We start from the raw sequence: 21,441 nt of genomic DNA, 5'->3' as shown, positions 1-21,441 counted from the left end.
TAGCAGCTTCATGTAAGTAAATTCACAAAGCTACAAGTTAACAGTTACAAGTTAGCAACTTCACATAGCTACAAGTTAGCAGCTACAAGCTAGCAACTTCACATAGCTACAAGTTAGCAGCTACATGTTGGTCAATACAGAGCTTAAATTTAAGTATATTAAAAGTTGTTGTGTTTGTCTGCCACCACGCCGCTGTTCTGACTGTTAACCACTGCAGGGAATAATACTCATTGCCCTGCGGGAGTTAGCGTCCATTAAACAAAGACTTCCTGTTGCTTTTGGCCCGACGTTGGCCGCATGAGAACCACAGAAAGAAAGGAAGAAAAAAAAGAGTCACATGGATCCAATAAAAGCTTCTTTATGGACTTTCCCATAGAAAATACATTCATACATAAATGACAAACATCGTTATGGCAACAAAGAGGAAAGGAAGCTTCTGGCATGTTTGACACAGACAAGTCACATGGCAAATAAAAAAAAATAAAAAATAAAATAACTAGAATATTCTAGCCTCCGGAACAGTTCTACGTCTTTTTATTCTCCATACGAGGATGACGAAAGATGAAACACAAGCAATTTTATTATTATTATTATCATACGTTTTTTTGGTCCCCTTTGAAAATGGAGGCCCTCGTTATAAAAGCTCTTAGTGTAAAAAAAAAAAAAAGCAAACAATGGCCTCCTTGTGTGACAAGAAGGCAGGCCTGTCGCCGCGTTCTTTGTGTCAGCGCTTTAAACCCGTCGAGCTGGTCGTCTGGTGGCCGAGACGCTGACTCACACCTTATTGATAAATCCCCGACCACGACGACGTTCACTACACGGTAGTGAACCTGCACAGCCCACTGCGTTGACGTTGACTCAAAAAACAACAAATTACAAAACACGTCTTGTCGTTATTGTCGTTATTTTAATGTGGCGGGGGTGGGGGGGGGGGGGGGGGAATGTATGCCGTAAAGCTATTCCGTGTGTGTGTGTGTGTGTGTGTGTGTGTGTGTGTGTGTGTGTGTGTGTGTTATGTAGAAGAGGACAAGGCCACTTATGTAAGGCATCAGTAAGGTCAACAGTGCATTTACAACACAAACAACAAATTAAAAAAAAGAAGCCTGCGATGAGGGACACTCGCCAAGCGACGTTAGTGGTATTCCCAGACGTACGTCTTCTTCTACGGGATGAAAGTAGCCGCCACTCCTCCATCCAACCTCTCCTATCGACCGTTTTGCACGACAACCACAAACATGTGACATTCTCACATGGAAACGTTTGAAAAGGTTTGCCCAACTTTTGACAAAACTATGAAAAGAAGAGTGTAGTATGCATGCCAGGCCACTAGTTGGCAACGTACAATTTTGTGTTATAAGCAATTATGTATTTGAAACGCCCTAGTATGAATTAAAAAGGTTCGTCTGTAAACGGTGATGCAATTTCGGACAGCAATTATGTAATTGCACAATAAAAATGTTTGATGTGTGTTACTGTCCGGGGGTGTCAAACTCGCGGATAAAAATGTACTCCCAAGTGGGCCGCACTGGCAAAATCACGGCACGATAATTTAAAAATAAAGAAAACTTCAGATTGTTTTGTTTAAAAATAGAACAAGCACATTCTGAAAATGTACAAATAATAATGTTGTTTTTTTTTACTTACCGTATTTTTCGGACTATAAGTCGCAGTTTTTTTCATAGTTTTCGACTTATATATGTTTTTTTCCTTTTTTATTATGCATTTTCGGCAGGTGCGACTTATACTCCGGTGCGACTTATACTCCAAAAAATACGGTACATGTTGCGGTTAATAGTATTCTATCTTTATTTGTCGTTATTTTATACTTTCTGATTAAATGACGTGATAATGTTCATCAATCAACTCATTGGTGTTCATTTTCAATCTATCAAGATAAACAAATAATATCAAAATCAAATTACAGGATGTTATTTATGTAGTTTGCTCATTTCCCTCGACTGGTGCACTTTATTTTTTGACATACACTGCAAAAACTGGAATCTAAGTCAGATTAAATATCTCAAATAAGGGTGATATTTGCTTATTTTCTGTCTGATTAGATAATTCTTCTCACTAAGCAGATTTTATGTTAGAGTGTTTTACTTGTTTTAAGGGTTTTGGTCCTAAATTATCTCAGTGAGATATTACAGCTTGTAGCTGAGATGTTATGACCTATATTGAGTACCGTATTTTTCGGACTATAAATCGCAGTTTTTTTCTTAGTTTGGCCGGGGGTGCGACTTATACTCAGGAGCGACTTATGTGTGAAATTATTAACACATTACCGTAAAATATCAAATAATATTATTCAGCTCATTCACGTAAGAGACTAGACGTATAAGATTTCATGGGATTTAGCGATTAGGAGTGACAGATTTTTTGGTAAACGTATAGCATGTTCTATATGTTATAGTTATTTGAATGACTCTTACCATAATATGTTACGTTAACATACCAGGCACGTTCTCAGTTGGTTATTTATGCCTCATATAACGTACACTTATTCAGCCTGTTGTTCACTATTCTTTATGTATTTTAAATTGCCTTTCAAATGTCTATTCTTGGTGTTGGGTTTTATCAAATAAATTTCCCCAAAAAATGCGACTTATACTCCAGTGCGACTTATGTTTTTTTCCTTCTTTATTATGCATTTTTGGCCGGTGCGACTTATACTCCAGTGCGACTTATACTCCAAAAATACGGTAAAACATGCTTGAAACTAGAATATCAACTGTTGCAAAGCTGTGTCATCAACACTCACAAGTATAAAACTACTTTTTTAAAGTAATCATTTCTTACTTCAAGCATGAAAAAAAAATCATGATGCAGAGCACATATCCTTATGTCAAGATAATGGCACTAACATTTGCTTAATTTAAGAATATTTTTCAACATATTAAGCAAAAAGGTCTCTTTTTTTTTTAACCAAGAAAAGTGCACTTGTTATTATAGTGAGAATATACTTATTTTAAGGTATTTTTGCGTTCATTGAGGTTAGCTAATTTTACTTGTTTTGGAAAGTCTTGACAAGCCGAATTTTCTTGTTCTATTGGCAGATAATTTTGCTTAGTTCAAATAAAATACCCCTAATTTTTGTATTTTTTTTCTTCTTATTTTTGAACACTGACTTTTTGCAGTTTTTGTAGCATTATCTACAAAGATACAAATAATTGCTATTGCGACATTTAGTGGGACACATTTAGAACAGCAGTTTCTTTCATTCAAAAATTTCGGCTCATTTTTTATACTTGGCAAACTCTTCCCGCGGGCCGGATAAAACCTGTCGTACGTTTGACACCCCGGGTTTAGTCGCTAAAACAAAAAATGGCAGAAGGAAAAATGCCATCATGAGGACTACGATCAAAATTAGGTCATATTTTCATCCAATTATGGTGATAGTATGAGAACGCCCACAGATGAATAAATACGGGATCTTCTGTCACGGGTTTAATCCGTCAATTCTGCCCCAAAACGAGGCGGACCACAGCACAAGTTTTGTTGGCCGGGCCCGCGGCATATTGTCGAAATAAAGTAAAGAACGCTATGGCAGAATGTAGGGGAAGAAAGAGCAAAAACAAAAAAGCTGAAATTTGACATGAATAACAATGCACTTTTGTCACCTAAAACACAAAGTTTTGTCTTTTAATATTTAAAATATGTTTAAAAAAAACGTTCTTTTTTTTAAAAAATTTTTTTTTTTAATAAATAAAAAAATATCAAAAATGGCCCCTGCATGTTTCGGCTTTTCAGTACGTGGCCTTTTAGTGGAAAAAAGTTCGGACACTTCTGATCTCGAATATCGCATTTTTTCCATGTAAAAAGTTCTACGGATGTTATAAAACACTGAGTATTTTACAGGCCAATTATGCTCAGCAAGAACGTGTACTAAGTAGTACAAAGTAACCAAGTCTACGGGTAGTAGTTAGCATGCTGCCAAAAAGAAATAAAAAATACGACTCTTGTCTACAGGAAAATGTGTTTTTAATTTTGAGAAGATTTGTCTTAAGTGCCTTATTTTGTGAAGGTGATGCTTTTTTTTTTTAAAACATGCGTTAGGATGTTAATTTTTTTTTTTACTTAAATCGGAATCGTGATTCTTTATCCGATTTTTCTTTTTTTTATCGATTCCTGACAATTATTAATGGCTTAAAAAAAGAATAATTACAATCAAATCTTGAAAATGATGGGTTGATTATTCAATTAATAAAAACATGTCTTTAATTTTGAGAATATTTGTCTTAAGTGCCTTATTTTGTGAAGGTGATGCTTTTTTTTTTTTAAACATGCAATAGGGTGTTAAAAAAAATCTACTTACATCGGAATCGTGATTCTTAATCCGATTTTTTTTTTAATCGATTTTTGACAATTAACAGCTTCAAAAAATTATAATTAAAATCAAATCTTGAAAATGATGGATTGATTATTCAATTCATAAAAACATGTTTTTTAGCTGATCTTTGTGCTTATTCAGCACTCTAATAATCAGTAACCTGTTTGACAATGTTGTAGAATGTTTATACCAAATAATATATTGCGAGAATCAGTTTGAATCGAGAATCGATTCTGAATCGAATCACGCGTTGTTTGGTGAGGTTTACATGCGCAAGCTCCCGTCTATTTACAGCCGAGTTGTGAAGTCGCCGTCATTCTCAGACGTTTGCAGTGGCGGTTGTCATGGAAACGTGTGCCAAACAAGCGTGTAAAAAAAACAATAAAACCGAGTGGCGTCGCTGCGAGTGTACGTAGTTTGCGTCATGGCACGGACGACAAAATGAGCTTTATAGTGTGTATGTTTTCAGACAGGCTATGTTATACATTGCACATTTATTAGCTGCACTTAAAAAAAAAAAAAAAAAAAACACCTTTCGCCTCTTTCTTTTTTTGTTCTTTTTCTAAATAAGCAAGGAGCTGTAGTTCCACCTCCAGGTCACATGGGGCACACTTTTTTCGTTGCAAACAAACAAACAAGCCCCTTTCACCTCTGCTTTCTCTCTGCATTCATTCGCAGACAATAGACGGCATTCACGCGCACGTCCGCATGCACGCTCCATGGCAGGCATCCATCACAGTCCAAACACACGCACCCCCCCCACCTACAACTCCCCAATAATCCTCCATGGTGGGTGGGGGGTGGGGGATTAAAAAAGCCATACAGAAGAGTTTCCTCCCGTCCTCACTACATCATTCAAGAGCCGTCTCCACAGCGAGGCACTGAGCACGGTGCAAATGATAGCCTGCCTTGACTTCTTCTCTTCCTTCCTGCTTTTCCACTCAATGGAACGCCGTGATCCCCCCCCCTCACGAGGGCAGGGGGGACGCCCCGGCCTCGCCTTTGTCGCACAGGTCAGGAAACATCCGCCCGATTCATCCCGCAGGGCCTTCCACGCCAACGCCGCCTTAGATGTGGCGCTTCATGTGCAGCGCCAGGTGGTCGGAGCGGGAAAAACACCTGCAAAAAAAAAGAAAAAAAAGTAGGACTTTAATATTTATTCATCTTGTTGAAAGAAAAAAAGTTTTTGGTTCTCAAATGAAATACTTCGATTTTTTATTTATTTTTGTCCTGTCCGGCTACTCAGCCAAATCATATTGATTGATGTAGATGCCTAAATTTGCTGTGCAGATTTACTTTACAAAAGAGAAGTGTGGGCTACTTCTCTTTTTTTGTATCTGACTTTATTAAATGGATTTATATTAATGTTTGGCGCAGCCGGACCGTAGCAGAAAAGAAGTGAGAGGGGGGAAAGTGCAGGGACAAGAGGGGGATAAGACAGAGAGACAACAACATCAGCAAATACGACATATACAAATATGATGGTAAAAGTGATAGCAAAGAAGCAGTTAGTGAAGTAAATATTAATAATACATAAATGACAATGAACATTATTGCACTACAAATGGAGCAATACAAATACCAATAGCAATAGCACTATTGATAATGAATAATAACAATGAATACCTCTATTATCAACAATACAATTGTTTCAAGTGCAACAATACATATACAGTATGTAATGGTAACTTGAAATACAAAAGAAAGCAGATAAATGGAAGGGAAGAAAGAGAAGCGAACTGTATTAACCTTGTAGATTGTTATAGTAACAATAGGTTAAGCTTTGTCAGTGTTCCGTGTGTTACCCAGTTTCCCCTAGGGCAACAACATTAATATATGTTGGATGAAACGTGATTATATGCATGAGTGTATGTATGAATATGTGCTTGTATATGTACAGTATGTGTATATGTATGTTTGTACAGTGAATGTATATGTACAGTATGTGTATATGCATGTTTGTACAGTGAATGTATATGTACAGAATGTGTATATGTATGTTTGTACAGTGAATTTATATGTACAGTATGTGTATATGTATGTTTGTACAGTAAATGTATATGTACAGTATGTATATATGTATGTTGTACAGTAAATTTATATGTACAGTATGTGTATATGTATGTTTGTACAGTGAATTTATATGTACAGTATGTGTATATGTATGTTTGTACAGTGAATATATATGTATAGTCTGTGTATATGTATGTTTGTACAGTGAATGTGTGTGTGGATGTATGTACCGTGAGTGTGTATGTGTTTTTGTGTATTTATGTGGGACCGTAGGTACCTATGTATGTAGGTAAGTACTAGAGATGTCCGATAATATCGGGCTGCCGATATTATCGGCCGATAAGTGCTTTAAAATGTAATATTGGAAATTATCGGTATCGGTTTCAAAAAGTAACATTTATGACTTCTTAAAACGTCGTTGTGTACACGGACGTAGGGAGAGGTACAGAGCGCCAATAAACCTCACAAGTGAATGCAAAGCATACTTGGTCAACAGCCATACAGGTCACACTGAGGGTGGCCGTATAAACAACTTTAACACTGTTACAAATATGCGCCACACTGTGAACCCACACCAAACAAGAATGACAAACACATTTCGGGAGAACATCCGCGCCGTAACACAATATAAACACAACAGACCAAATACCCAGAACCCCTTGCAGCACTAACTCTTCCGGGACGCTACAATATACACCCCCCCTCAACCCCGCCCACCTCAACCTCCTCATGCTCTCTCAGGGAGAGCATGTCCCAAATTCCAAGCTGCTGTTTTGAGGCATGTTAAAAAACATAATGCACTTTGTGACTTCAATAATAAATATGGCAGTGCCATGTTGGCATTTTTTTCCATAACTTGAGTTGATTTATTTTGGAAAACCTTGTTACATTGTTTAATGCATCCAGCGGGGCATCACAACAAAATTAGGCATAATAATGTGTTAATTTCACGACTGTATATATCGATATAGGTAATTAAGAGTTGGACAATATTGGAATATCGGATATCGGCAAAAAAGCCATTATCGGACATCTCTAGTAAGTACCAATGTGTGCGCTTATGTATGTATTAATGAATGAATATACGTGTATATGTGTAATTGTGTGTATGTGAGTATGTATGTGCATGAAATGCTCCTATAAGTAGACTTTACTATGTATACTATACACACTGTGTATTTAGTGTTCGTAATAACGCTGTTACTTTCACTAGAAACGAGTGATTTAATTAATTACTTTTAAGTCTGTTTGATAGCTTGATGTAATGTGGCACGCTACTTTTGATGTGGTTTTATGTCAACAGCAAGACCGCGTCAGAAGTGCAGCGAGTTCAATGCGGGAAATATCTTTTCACTAGTGAGAGCAACAAGCAGCACCGCACTAAAATGAACTTGACATCAAACAGGAAGAGGCATCATCACGCTGTGACACAGCAGACGACAACATGCACGTACACGACAAAGCAATGATTGAAGTGACAAACTCGCCATCCAAGCAATACACCGTTTGTTGACATGACGATACGACAGCGCACGAAAGCACATGCAATGTATTTATTAACCGGAGCTAACGCAATCCGGTGAAAAGATTAAAAAGGGCTGGCGTCAGACTGCCGCTGCTAACTGCTAAAGCTAACAAACACAGCTCTGTTGAAACCCTCGGTGACATCACACGCCACTTGGCAACAGGCTCCGCCTTTTAAAAGCACAGACACACGCACACTGCTCTATTTAAAACGTCTATCAACTGCAAATGCCCGATATTTTTAAAGTAACGTATTAATTACTTTCCAGAGTAATTAATTACATTTATTTAAGACTAATTCAGTTAGTAATTCAATTAATGTTTTGGTAAAGTAACGAGTAACTATAATTACTTTTTAAAAGTAATTTTTAGAACACTGGCCAATACTGCCCCACATCCAGTACCGGCATGTTAAACATTCTTTACTTTGCTTTTAGGTTTGTGAAGGTTTGTTTGTCCCTCCAGTTCCGCTACGTAGCCAAGATGGCGACTACTAGGGTGGTAAGTACAGATGTCCGATAATTACTTTTTTGCCGATATTCCGATATTGTCCAACTCTTAATTACCGATTCCGATACCAACTGACACCGATATATACAGTCGTGGAATTAACACATTATTATGCCTAACTTTGTTGTGATACCCCGCTGGATGCATTAAACAATGTAACAAGGTTTTCCAAAATAAATCAACACAAGTTATGGAAAAAAATGCCAACATGGCACTGCCATATTTATTATTGAAGTCACAAAGTGCATTATATTCTTTAACATGCCTCAAAACAGCAGCTTGGAATTTGTGATATGCTCTCCCTGAGAGAGCATGAGGAGGTTGAGGTGGGCGGGGTTGAGGGGGGGAGGGGGGGGGATAGCGGAGGGTGTATATTGTAGCGTCCCGGAAGAGTTAGTGCTGCAAGGGGTTCTGGGTATTTGTTCTGTTGTGTTTATGTTGTGTTACGGTGCGGATGTTCTCCCGAAATGTCATTCTTGTTTGGTGTGGGTTCACAGTGTGGCGCATATTTGTAACAGTGTTAAAGTTGTTTATACGGCCACCCTCAGTGTGACCAAGTATGGGTTGCATTCACTTGTGTGTGTGAAAAGCCGTAGATATTATGTGATTGGGCCGGCACGCAAAGGCAGTGCCTTTAAGGTTTATTGGAGCTCTGTGCTTCTCCCTACGTCCGTGTACCACTCCGTACCGCAACGTTTTAAAAAGTCATGCATTTTTCTTTTTGAAACCAATACCGATAATTTCCGATATTACATTTTAAAGCATTTATCGGCCGATAATATCGGCAGTCCGATATTATCGGACATCTCTAGTGGTAAGTGTTCATCAAATGCACATTTATGAGTGTTTTAGCCACAACCACAGGGCACTGACTGTGTACTGCATTTAAATGCACTTCGCACTCATATACGACTATGTGTAAGTACGTTAAGTGTGCCAATTGACACAGCATTTGTTAGCAACGTTAGCATGCTTTCACTCTTACACTATTCCCTTTTGAATGCAGCGTCTATTCTTATACCCATCACAGGGTTTCTCCTACATAGTCTGCTCAGTGGCCTTGTGGTTAGAGTGTCCGCCCTGAGATCGGTAGGTCGTGAGTTCAAACCCCGGCCGAGTCATACCAAAGACTATAAAAATGGGACCCATTACCTCCCTGCTTTGCACTCAGCATCAAGGGTTGGAATTGCGGGTTAAATCACCAAAATGATTCCTGAGCGCAGCCACCGCTGCTGCTCACTGCTCGCCTCACCTCCCATGGGGTGGAACAAGGGGATGAGTCAAATGCAGAGGGTAGTTTCACCACATCTAGTGTGTGTGTGACTATCTGTGGTACTTTAACTTAAACTTTACCTTTACGTGTAATTGATTGTGGTGCACCACAACAACAAAATAAACCTGCCACACCTTAAAAAAAATGTTCCCCATATTAAAGAGTTGTTTTTTTTATACATGAAAACAAATTTAAGTACCGTATTTTTCGGATTCTAAATCGCTCCGGAGTATAAATCGCACCGGCCGAAAATGCATAATACAGAAGGAAAAAAAACATATATAAGTCGCACTAGAGTATAAGTCGCATTTTTTGGGAAATTTATTTGATAAAAGCCAACACCAAGAATAGACATTTGAAAGGCAATTTAAAATAAATAAAGAATAGTGAACAACAGGCTGAATAAGTGTACGTTATATGAGGCATAAATAACCAACTGAGAACGTGCCTGGTATGTTAACGTAACATATTATGGTAAGAGTCATTCAAATAACTATAACATATAGAACATGCTATGCGTTTACCAAACAATCTGTCACTCCTAATCGCTAAATCCCATGAAATCTTCTCCCTCGGTGTCGCTTCTAAACAACTCTGCCAACTCCAAAGGTAGACAATGCGCCGCTTCCTCTTCTATCGGTACGTCTAGTCTCTTACGTGAATGAGCTAAATAATATTATTTGATTTTTTACGGTAATGTGTTAATAATTTCACACATAAGTCGCTCCTGAGTATAACTCGCACCCCCGGCCAAACTATGAAAAAAACTGCGATTTATAATCCGAAAAATACGGCAATACATTATGAATGTATAGTCTGTATAAAGTCTATTATTTACGTACTATTTGCCATAATAAAAACATCTCAAATATCCACAATATGTTTCTCTATGCTTTATTTTGAAAAAAACAACAACAAAAACATGCCTGTCAGCATAAGCGCTACAGCTGGCTGCGGACCTGATCCACCCTGGAATGAAGTTGGCACTCGACAATAGTGAGAAAGGAAAGTTGAAGAGAAAGGAATTCCAAGGTAATTAAATGCATTTCTTGTTCAAGCCTGTGTAAGCTACTCTAATTTTGCCATTACCACTGCCAAAATGTGTATGGAGTGTGCATGTTATCCGTGTTTGTGGGGTTTTCTACGGGTACTGTGGCTTCCTCCCACATTCCAAAAATATGCATGTTTGCTTCATTGGAGAAGCCCCCACCGCCATATACAGTACCGGCTAAAAATTTGTACACACCTTCTCATTCAATGGGTTTTCTTTATTTTCATGACTATTTGCATTGTAGATTGTCACTGAAGGCATCAACACTATGAATGAACACATGTGGAGTTATGCACTTAACAAAAAAAGATGAAATAACTGAAAACATGCTTTATATTCTAGTTCCTTCAAAATAGCCACCCTTTGCTCTGATTACTGTTTTGCACACTCTTGGCATTCTCTCCATGAGCTTCACGAGGTAGTCACCTGAAAGGGTTTTCACTTCACAGGTGTCATAGTTTTGATGCTTTCAGTGACAATCTACAACACGGGTGTCAAACTCAAATACAGAGTGGGCCAAAATTTAAAACTGAACAAAGCCGCGGGCCAAGTTTGAACAAATTAACCTTTTAATAGGGACCCAAACAAGTTTTGCATTGAATATTGAACAAGCAAGGCTTATATAACTTTATAGTGACATGCAAAATCGAGTTTCAAATAATGATAATAATAATTAATAAATATCAATGGCATATCAAATACAATTTAAATAAAAATTGAATGCCTATTTTCTATTTGCAGCCTTCTGAGGTAAATATCAACATTAACTTTTTCCACAGGCTAATAAATTTGAAAATAAAATAACAATGAATAAAACAACCATTCAGGACTTTAAACTGCTCAGTTTGCAACACACTGATCTAATCTGATGTGCCCAAGCCAGATACCTGCCATCTTTTCTTGGATGCTAGTTCATTAATGTTGGGGCTCAGGCTTTGAGCTGAGCTTCATTATTGAACGAAGGTGTTCATCAGTCATTATATCTCGTCCACCCGGACCACAGTCTTGGGGGAGTGCCTTAAATGCACTGCCTACGAGCTATCGTCACGTCCGCTTTTCATCCATTCTAACATCGTTCAGATCCAGTCACAAAATATGTGCGGCTTCTGTACGCACACACGAGTGAATGCAACGCATACTTCATCAACAGCGATACAGGTTACACTGAGGGTGCCAGTATAAAAAACTTTAACACTGTTAGAAATACACGCCACACTGTGAATCCACACCAAACAAGAATGACAAACACATTTCAGGAGAACATCCGCACCGTAACACAACAGAACAAATACCCAGAATCCTTTGCAGCACTAACTCTTCCGGGACGCTACCACCAAACCTCCCCCCCCCCCCACACACACACACCTTGTAGCGTCCCGGAAGAGTTAGTGCTGCAAAGGATTCTGGGTATTTGGTCTGTTGTGTTTATGTTGTGTTACGGTGCGGATGTTCTCCCGAAATTTGGCCCGCGGGCCAGAGTTTGACACCCATGATCTACAATGTAAATAATCATGAAAAACCTGGAAACCCTGCATCTACAACATTCCATTAATGGATTGTGTACAAATGTATGTTCTCGTGTTATTTTAGAACTTTTTGTTTATATCCGAGACACCTTCTAAGCTAACGTTGGCATGCTCGCCCTTAGAAAGCAAACCGAGAAAAAGCTTATATGCAAGTATGGGGTTGAGAAAGTCTTTATGGAGCACTAAACCTCTCCTCATGCCTCCGTGTGGATTCAAACAATGAGCAACTTTTTTTTTTAATTCAACTCCTTGACCTTGGGTGTCATCCATACATCCATCACCGCAGCTCCTTTCTGTCTCATCGACGCAAAACATGAAACTTTGGAAGTCATGAACGCCGTCTGCAGTTTGCATCCAAACGACTCATGCAAGTTAACTCAAGTGAGTCAGGTCAGGTAGGCTTTTTAAAGGCGGTAAACAAAGGTGGCGTCTGACCTGTCGCAGTGGCTGCATTTGAAGGGCTTGGCTCCGGTGTGCTTCCTGAAGTGACGCGTCAGCTCGTCGCTTCGCGCAAAACGCCACTCGCAGCCTTCCCACGAGCACCTGTACGGCTTCTCACCTGACACAAAACACAAAAACACTTCAGAAAAACATTCCTGGCGGTCCCAATCAAGAACGTCACATGATCGCACAATTTAACATGAGGGAAGAATAAGACTTTCTGAATCCCCCATGACTCAGCAATTACTGATGATTGAATCATATCATAACATGTTGACACAGTAATTGATAAATGTAGTTATCATTAAAAAGTTTGTCTTTTGTTTAAAAATTTTAAAAATAAGGACAGACCGAAAGAGAGAATGTCTAACAATAAATAATGCAAGCGGTGACAGAAGGAACAAAAGAAAATAATAAATCAAAATTAATGAAATTAAAATAAATAGTAAAGAGGTGAAACAAATGATTAAATAAGTAAGCAATTGTGAGGAAAAATAACGACAAAACACAGATTGATGAAAAAATAAGTTGTATATTTAAATATAAAATATTTTGTCAAATAAAAAAAATGGGTAAGTACAAATTTAAAAATAAAATGTGTGTATAAAATAATTTGAAATAAATAGAGATTCAAGATAAATTAATAAATACAAATTAAACAACTGACAAAAACATTGTAGGATGCATTTAAAAATACAAGAATGCATGAATAATGATTAACAAATGATACATTTGAATTGTGGAAATTGGCAGGTTTCAGTGTACATTTGTATTTAATATTGTGCATGTTTTTTAGCAAGCAAATAATTAGCAAAATAAAACTTTTTTGATTTTTACACATGTTGCCTTCACATCTGTGTTAAAACGTTTCATTTTAACAAAATGTTTGCTTTTTTAAAAATTGTACAAAATAATAAAGCAAGAATCGTTTGTTTTAACATTTCTGAAAATACATTTCTATAGGTTTGATTATTGTATGAAAAATAAAGGTTTATTTCACATATTTTTTTTAATGCTTACACCCTTTTTGCATTAATATATTCTTTCAATTATCAAAAGAAAACTTGGTTGACAATTGCATGTTTCCTCCACTTCTGTGGAAATCCTGTTATAATGTTTGTTTTATTTAAATTTAAACATATATAATTAATATTCATATTGAATTATTGTTACTAAATAATAAAGCAGAAATTATTTTTTTAAATTTCTGAAAATACATTTATGAACGTTAGTTTTTTCTAAATACAAAATAAAGCAATGTTTATTTTTGTAATGTTTTTTTATTTTTACTAATATCTAAAATTATAAAATAATAATACAAAAATAATATTAATAATACCCCGAGAATGTTTTTTTGGAATACAAAATAGAGCAATTTTTATTTTTGTAATGTTTTTTTTTTTCATTTTTACTAATAAAATCTAAAATGATAAAATAATAATAATACAAAAATAATATTAATAATACCCCAAGAGGGACAAGCGGTAGAAAATGGATGGATAATAATAATAATTGTAATTAAATTAAAACCAAAATGTTTATTTTCAGTTTAATTTTTTTTTACTTTCCTTTTTGTCCAATAAATAACGAAGCAAGATGTTTTTAAATAGAAAATAAAGCAATAATGTTTTAGGTTAGTTTCTGTGAAGGCTTTGATCCAAATGAGGAATCTTCTTCTTTGTTTCACTGCTGTTCATCGTGTAAAGACGATGTTACGACTATGCAAGCTGAAGGAGGAAAACAAGCCACCAGCTTATGTAACGTGTGTGTGTGTGTGTGTGTTTCCCATTATAGTGTGTGGGGGCCTCTCATGGCTGGGAAGGATGCTCGGAATGCCACTTCCTCCGCTAATGTGCTGCGCGGCTGTAAACAGCTTGGCAGGGGTCGAAGGTGACGAGGGAAACTGCTCACATTTGAACCGAGACAAATGCCAGATTCCCTTTCCCCCCCCCCCCCCTCCGTGTACAGCGTTCCCAGGATGAAACGTGAGCCGTGTTTGCAGGACACACATGCTCTTGTCTGCCTGTAAAGTACTGACTCCTCCCCCTCATGACATCATGTCACGTTCCCGTGTGATGAGGTCACAGGCGACGACGGCATTCCCTCTGGAAGATATTCCAAGTATGTGGTAGCGTTTTAGGGGGATGGGGAGGTCTGTGTTGTTTTTCTACCTCCGATCTTTAGTGTCAGGACAGGAAGCTCGTTGAAATATTTGTATATTCTACTTTAAGACACCATTCTAGAAAGGGCACAATAGTGAGTGTGTACCTGTGTGTGTACGCTGGTGTGCCTTCAGGTGGGAGCTCTTGGTGTACACCTTCCTGCAGCCGTTGAACAGACACCTGTGGACACGCCTCCTTCCGTCAGGCGACGCCTCCCCGCTGGCGAGCACCGCCCTCTCCGCGCCGACGCCGCCCGTTCTGCCTTTCCCGACGGCGTGCAGCACAGTCTGTACGCCGGCCCACGCCTGGCCCGCCGAGCCCTCCTTGACCAGCTCCGGCGAGGACGGCGGCGTGCCGATGACGACGGCGCTGAGGTCGTCGGCGCCGTCGCCGAGAATGTCCGCCAAGGAGCCGGAGGGGAAGTCGAGGGCTGGGGAGAGCTCCTCGGAGCTGTCCGACGCCTCGCTGCTGGCGTCCGAATGGAAGCAGCCCACATCCAGGTGCTGGGGGTCGTCCTCTTCCTTGATGAGCTTGGGGTCGGCATTCTTGTCGCCGCACGCCAACATCAGCTTGCTCCATAAGTCCTCCTGACTCTCAAACTTCAGCTCGGACGCCGACACGTACGGCTCGCTCTGGAGGTAGCGCTCCAGCTCCAAACATGTCTACACAACAAAAACAAAACATGGAGGTCACTTATGTTGTCTGCAGGTGTGTAGCAACATGTTCATTTTACTTAGGTAAAAACAATGTTTTTGTCAGTGTCGTTTTAACTTTGACTTTAGTATTTTGATGAAGAAACACTACTTTTACTCCGTTACATTGAATTGAATTCTGATTGCTACATTTACTTACATCATTATATTTATTTATAATCTATTGATTACTGAATAGCCCTGTGATGAGGTGGCGACTTGTCCAGGGTGTACCCCGCCTTCCGCCCGATTGTAGCTGTGATAGGCTCCGCGCGACCCCAAAAGGGAATAAGCGGTAGAAAATGGATGGATGATTACTGAATACGCCTTCATTTGCCTCATTGAGACTTCTTCCGGTGGGTTTCACCAATCCAACATAGGCACGTTGTTTGGGCTGGAAAGACAAGACAGCGAGGGTGGGAGGGAGAGAGACTTTATAGAATAGAAGGTTTCCATATTTTAGATCAAACCATCTTAGCTGCGCGATTGAATGTTCTATGCTGGACTGGTCTCATGATATTTACAAAGCTTTGCAAATATATTACAAAATACCTATTCTGTCTCTGGTGGTTCTTTTACTCAGCTTTAAGTGTCGTAAAGAGCTTGGGAGCGACGACCAGAAACTTGAATTCCCTGGGAGGAACAACTGGTCCAAACGCAACAGACTCCATTCCACCAATCAAAAGGAGCCTGGACGTCACATGACCGCGCTCAAACTACCACATTGAAAAAAGTGACAGCTCCTCACTGATGACTTACAAACTAGGAAAAAAACACCACAAAAACTCCACTTCCTACTAGAGAAAACATGTTGCGGTAAGTGGTGGATGTTTTCTTATTTTATGCCAGACTTTCTCAAACTGTGGGGCGGGCCCCCCTGGGGGCGGGGGGCACGGTGCAATGTCAGGGGGGGCGCGTAACCTCGAATATGATGAGCGTATGTCGCACTTGGCTTCACTGTAACCACGGTGGGGGACGAGGAAAGACTGGTGTGTTGTTTCCTTTATTTTTGATAAGCTTGCAATGTTATGCAGAGGTGTTGTCATAACAAATTTATTGACAAAATATACTATTTTTAGTCATGTTGGAGAGTGGAGGGGGGGGGCAAAATATTTTCTTCTTCAAAGGGGTGGGGCGTAATAGAAAATATTTGAGGGGCACTGTAATTTATGCCAACATTAGTCCTGTTATAACATCATAAGTTACTTTAAAAGGTGCATATTTTGTAGTACATGCTGTCGTAGTGTCTCATCACACACACACACACACACAGATTATTCACTGAATACTTACTTTAAATAATTATTAGAATGCACGTGCCACTAACAGTGTCCAAGCATATATGTGCTGGACTGCTATTGTTTGATTGTATAGGTCAGGGGTGTTAAACTCATCTTAGATCGGGGGACCACATGGAGAAAAATCTACTCCCAAGTGGGCCGGACTGGTAAAATCACGGCACGATAACTTAAAAATAAAGACAACTTCAGATTGTTTTCTTTGTTTAAAAATAGAGCAAGCACATTCTGAAATTGTCCAAATCACACTGTTGTTGTTTTTTTTTACACTTACATGTTGCGGTTAATAGCGTTCTATCTTTATTTGTCGTTATTTATATTTTCTGAATAAATTATGTGTTAATGTTCATCAGTCAACTCATTGGTGTTGATTTGCAATCTATCAAGATAAAACAATGATATAAAAATCAAATTACAGGATGTTATTTTTGTCGTTTGATCATTTTCCTCGACTGATGTACTAACACCACGTGGTTTATTTCGTACATATGTAGCATCATCTACAGAGATACAAAGAATTGCTATTGCGACATCCAGTGGACACATTTAGAACAGCAGTTTCTTTCATTCAAAAATTTCAGGTTCATTTTTATACTTCGCAAACTCATCCCGCGGGCCGGATAAAACCTGGTATAGGTCACGTCTGCCTCCACTACCACAGGTTTGCGCTATTGACCTATTAGTTGAAAATAATCAAGCTTGCCGGAGTAAACTACTAGCATGTACAGTATATGATACATGTACATGATATGATATGATAACAGAGGCAATGGAGCTCAAATGGAGTGCAGTACTTGGTTACAACCAGCAGAGGCGCTGTTGGTTCAATCTGTACTAGTTTGATGTCAGAAAAAGCCCAACATGAGGTCCGTTACAGACTTCCACTCCAACGGACCACATTTTGATCTGTATTGATTAGGGATGTCCAATAAATACTTTAAAATGTAATATCGGAAATGATCGGTATCGGTTTCAAAATTATCGGTATCGGTTTGAAAGAGTAAAATGTATGACTTTTTAAAACGCTAATGTGTACACGGACGTAGGGAGAAGTACAGAGCGCCAATAAACCTTAAAGGCACTTCCTTTGCGTGCCGGCCCAGTCACATAATATCTACGGCTTTTCACACACATAGGTGAATGCAACGCATACTTGGTCAACAGCCATACAGGTCACACTGAGGGTGGCCGTATAAACAACTTTAACACTGTTACAAATATGCGCCACACTGTGAACCCACACCAAACAAGAAGGACAACCACATTTCGGGAGAACATCCGCACCGTAACACAACATAAACAAAACAGAACAAATACCCAGAACCCCTTGCAGCACTAACTCTTCCGGGACGCTACAATATACACCCCCCGCTACCCCTTACCCCAACCCCGCCCACCCCAACCTCCTCATGCTTTCTCAGGGAGAGCATGTCCCAAATTCCAAGCTGCTGTTTTGAGGCATGTTAAAAAAAAAAAAGCACTTTGTGACTTCAATAACAAATATGGCAGTGCCATGTTGGCATTTTTTTCCATAACTTGAGTTGATTTATTTTGGAAAACCTTGTTACATTGTTTAATGCATCCAGCGGGGCATCACAACAAAATCAGGCATAATAATGTGTTAATTCCACGAATGTATATATCGGTATTGGTTGATATCGGAATCGGTAATTAAGAGTTGGACAATATCGGCAAAAAAGCCATTATCGGACATCTCTAGTATTGATTAAATATATATGAATAATAGTAGGCATACTTGAATTGAGGAATAGGTATATAATGTTTTTACGGGTAATTACTGAAGGGAATGTAGTCAAATGTTTGTTTTTAACAGTGATAGTCACGACGTTGTCATGCTCACTGGTCAGTTATATTTTGATGTATGGAATTCATCGCTCGATTGATTTAGAAAGTTGACATCTTTACAAATGTTCTGCATGTTTTTTTCTGCAGATTTTCATGGATGTCCAAAGTGCGCCCCAGGGGCCGCTTTTTGGGTGCGCCGCTTTATTTCATGTCGTGAGATGTTTTGTTGTGATAGTTTTGCATGTATCGATTGATTTGAATCTCTTTAATGGAGAAAATGTATCAAAGTGGCCCCCCGTCCTTTACTTTGTATATATCGCTGGGGAAAAGTTTGGAGCCCCCCCCCCCTCCCCCCTGCTATTTACCACATGATCATCCATGTGTGTTAGCTAGCTGCACGCCGCCATCCCAAGGTTCCTCCAGTCAAGACACAACATCCTTCATGAGGAACATTGTGTTTGTGTCCTCCGAGGTCCAACCAGGAAGACTCCATGTTTTCCTCCCCGGTGCCTTCACGTACATGAGTGAGTCTGTCAGGGATAAGTCATGAAATTTACATACGCTACAACCCCCTCTTGCGCCCCCCCCCCCCTCCGTTGGTTTGGTGAAGTGCTTGTAGATCTTTTAGCCGCATCAATTATTCAGCATAATGTGGATTTAATAATGCATTTGGAGGCCCGGCTAGAAATAACATAACACGCCCGGGACCACAGAGGCGGGGAGGTCTGGTTCACGGAACTGGAGGGGGCGGAGGTGGGGGGGGGGGGGTTCCATAAAAAGCTTCAGTATGAATACTGCAAGATCCACTTTGGGACGCGTGTGGGCTTTTGGAAGGCGAGCTTGCCTTGCTTGCTTGCCTTGCTTGCTGCTGCTATTGTCAGTCCAGCCAAATTCCACCTCCGCAAGTCACGTGACTCATTAGTGGCGTTTGCAGCCGCATTCCCGCGTGCACGTCTCGGTGGAATCCAAGCCATGTGTGCTGGGATGTTCTGGAATGACCAGCAACTTTTTGACTCTGGAGGCGGGGACAGTGAGCATCACTGGGAGATGGGGGGAGGAGGGGGGGGGGGGGGGGATGTTTGCAGGGATGCTTTAAATTGGCCCTCAGTCCACTTTTCTTTTTTTTTTTCAAATATTTGTATTGAATTTTGCAGACAGTACAGCACAGTGAATCAGGGCAAACAACAAGTTGAGGTATTTGCACATTTTACAATATGTAACATAATAAACCCAACCCACTCAATTCCCAAGGTAATTTGTCAGTCAGTTCACTTTTAACAACTACATTTGAAACTTTTCGTCGGATCCTCCCAAAAAAAGTGTCTCCTCACTCGCCAACTCGCGTGCACGCGCGGGCTGTGAACAGTCGCGCGCACGCGCCTTACGCTGACAGCAGGCGCGTGCGCGCGTGACAGGTCCAAGCATGCGAAGTTACAACACACACACACGGACTTACGGTAAAAAAAAATAAAAAATAAAAAGTTTGGCGTGCGCGCGCATTACGCACAGCACCACTCGGGATTGTTTTGGCGGGTTTTTTCGCTTCGGTCCTTACCTGCTGCCAGTACTCCTCCAGGGACGGTAGCGCTGAAAAGTATCCAGTGTCGTGCACGATTTGGAGCTCCTGGAAGATGCTGCACATGGGAATGACGTCCATCTCACCAGCGGGACAAGCGTCGGGTATTTTTTTTGTTTGTTTTTTTACGGACACGGTGCGCGCTGCCGATGGTGGTTTTGGGCGAGCACACGAACGAGTACCAGAAGCAGGACCGAAGTAAGACTGAAGGAGGTCTGCTCCGGTCTGTCAGCTCCTCTGAACTCAACCTCGTCCCCCCCTTCCTGCTCTTCTTGCACACACTCCCCGCTACACACGAACATGCGCCGCTTGGCTCCGACCACCAATCAGCTTGCAGGAATGAGGAGCCCGCCTCCCTCCGCAGCTCTGACCAATGGGAGGCCTCAGTTTGAGCCACTGGTCGCGCCTGATTGGTTGTGGCGGCGGAGCAACTGCCGTCGCTCATTGGACCGCTGAGGTGCTATTTTTAGGCCGCGATATAAGCGCAACACAACCCGGAAGCGAGGGCTTCGTGTGGAGAGAGAGAGGAGAGCCCGCCGAACCTCGACCGAGCGGCGGCAGTCTGAGCTCAAGAAAGCCGAAACCATGCGCCCATCTCTGGCTAGGAGAAGTACTGAGACACCGCCGTTTTCTTCAATGGAATTTTCTCTAACTCTCACTTCCTGCGCTCGTTGTAGTAAAATCATCTATATGACTGTGTTTTGTATACTATATTAATTCGGTAACACATTAATTAGTTGCTTATTAACATGCAAATTAGTAACATATTGGCTCTTAATTAGTCACTATTAAGTAATGCCTTATTCTGCATGGCCTTATTATACAACCAGTAAGCCATTAACTAAGAGTGTTCCCTCAATAACCTCAGAATTATTGCTTATTAGTAACCCTAACCCTAACCCAGGGGTCGGCAACCCAAAATGTTGAAAGAGCCATTTTGGTCCAAAAAAAAAAAAAAGAAAAATCGGTTTGGAGCCGCAAAAAATGAAAAGTCTTCTATAAGCATACTTGCCAACCCTCCCGGAATTTCCAGGGAGACTCCCGAAATTCAGCGCCTCTCCCGAAAACCTCCCGGGACAAATTATCTCCCGAAAATCTCCCGAAATTCAGGCAGACTCAGGTCCATGCGGACCTGAGTCCGCTTTCCCACAATATAAACGGCGTGCCTACCCAATCACGTTATAACTGTAGAATGATCGAGGGCGAGTTCTTGGTTTCTTATGTGGGTTTATTGTTAGG

The 21,441-nt window shown here is 40.1% G+C and overlaps 1 protein-coding gene across 1 annotated transcript; it reads right to left on the bottom strand.

Moving 5' to 3' along the window:
- Positions 1-342: 342 nt before the first annotated feature.
- Positions 343-20,491, bottom strand: LOC133618582 (Krueppel-like factor 6). Its single transcript, XM_061979084.1, has 4 exons — positions 20,182-20,491; positions 14,937-15,492; positions 12,663-12,786; positions 343-5,449 (listed from the first exon to the last, which is right to left on the bottom strand). Exons 1-4 carry the CDS (start codon positions 20,281-20,283, stop codon positions 5,398-5,400), a joined length of 834 nt encoding a protein of 277 aa, XP_061835068.1. The 5' UTR covers positions 20,284-20,491; the 3' UTR covers positions 343-5,397.
- Between the last annotated feature and the right edge of the window lie 950 nt (positions 20,492-21,441).

The sequence above is a fragment of the Nerophis lumbriciformis genome, linkage group LG19 (assembly GCF_033978685.3).
Source record: "Nerophis lumbriciformis linkage group LG19, RoL_Nlum_v2.1, whole genome shotgun sequence".
Taxonomy (NCBI): Eukaryota; Metazoa; Chordata; class Actinopteri; order Syngnathiformes; family Syngnathidae; genus Nerophis; species Nerophis lumbriciformis.
Note: the sequence above shows the minus strand (reverse complement) of the source record. Positions and strands in the feature narration are given on the sequence as shown.

Bases quoted from the DNA above. Each gene is read 5' to 3' on its own strand.
- LOC133618582 (XM_061979084.1), bottom strand. From the start codon at position 20,283: ATGGACGTCATTCCCATGTGCAGCATCTTCCAGGAGCTCCAAATCGTG. The intron at 12,787-14,936 runs GTACACACTCAC...GTTTTGTGTCAG, and splicing joins ACACCAGCGTACACACACAG to GTGAGAAGCCGTACAGGTGC. The intron at 5,450-12,662 runs GTCAGACGCCAC...TTTTTTTTGCAG, and splicing joins AAATGCAGCCACTGCGACAG to GTGTTTTTCCCGCTCCGACC.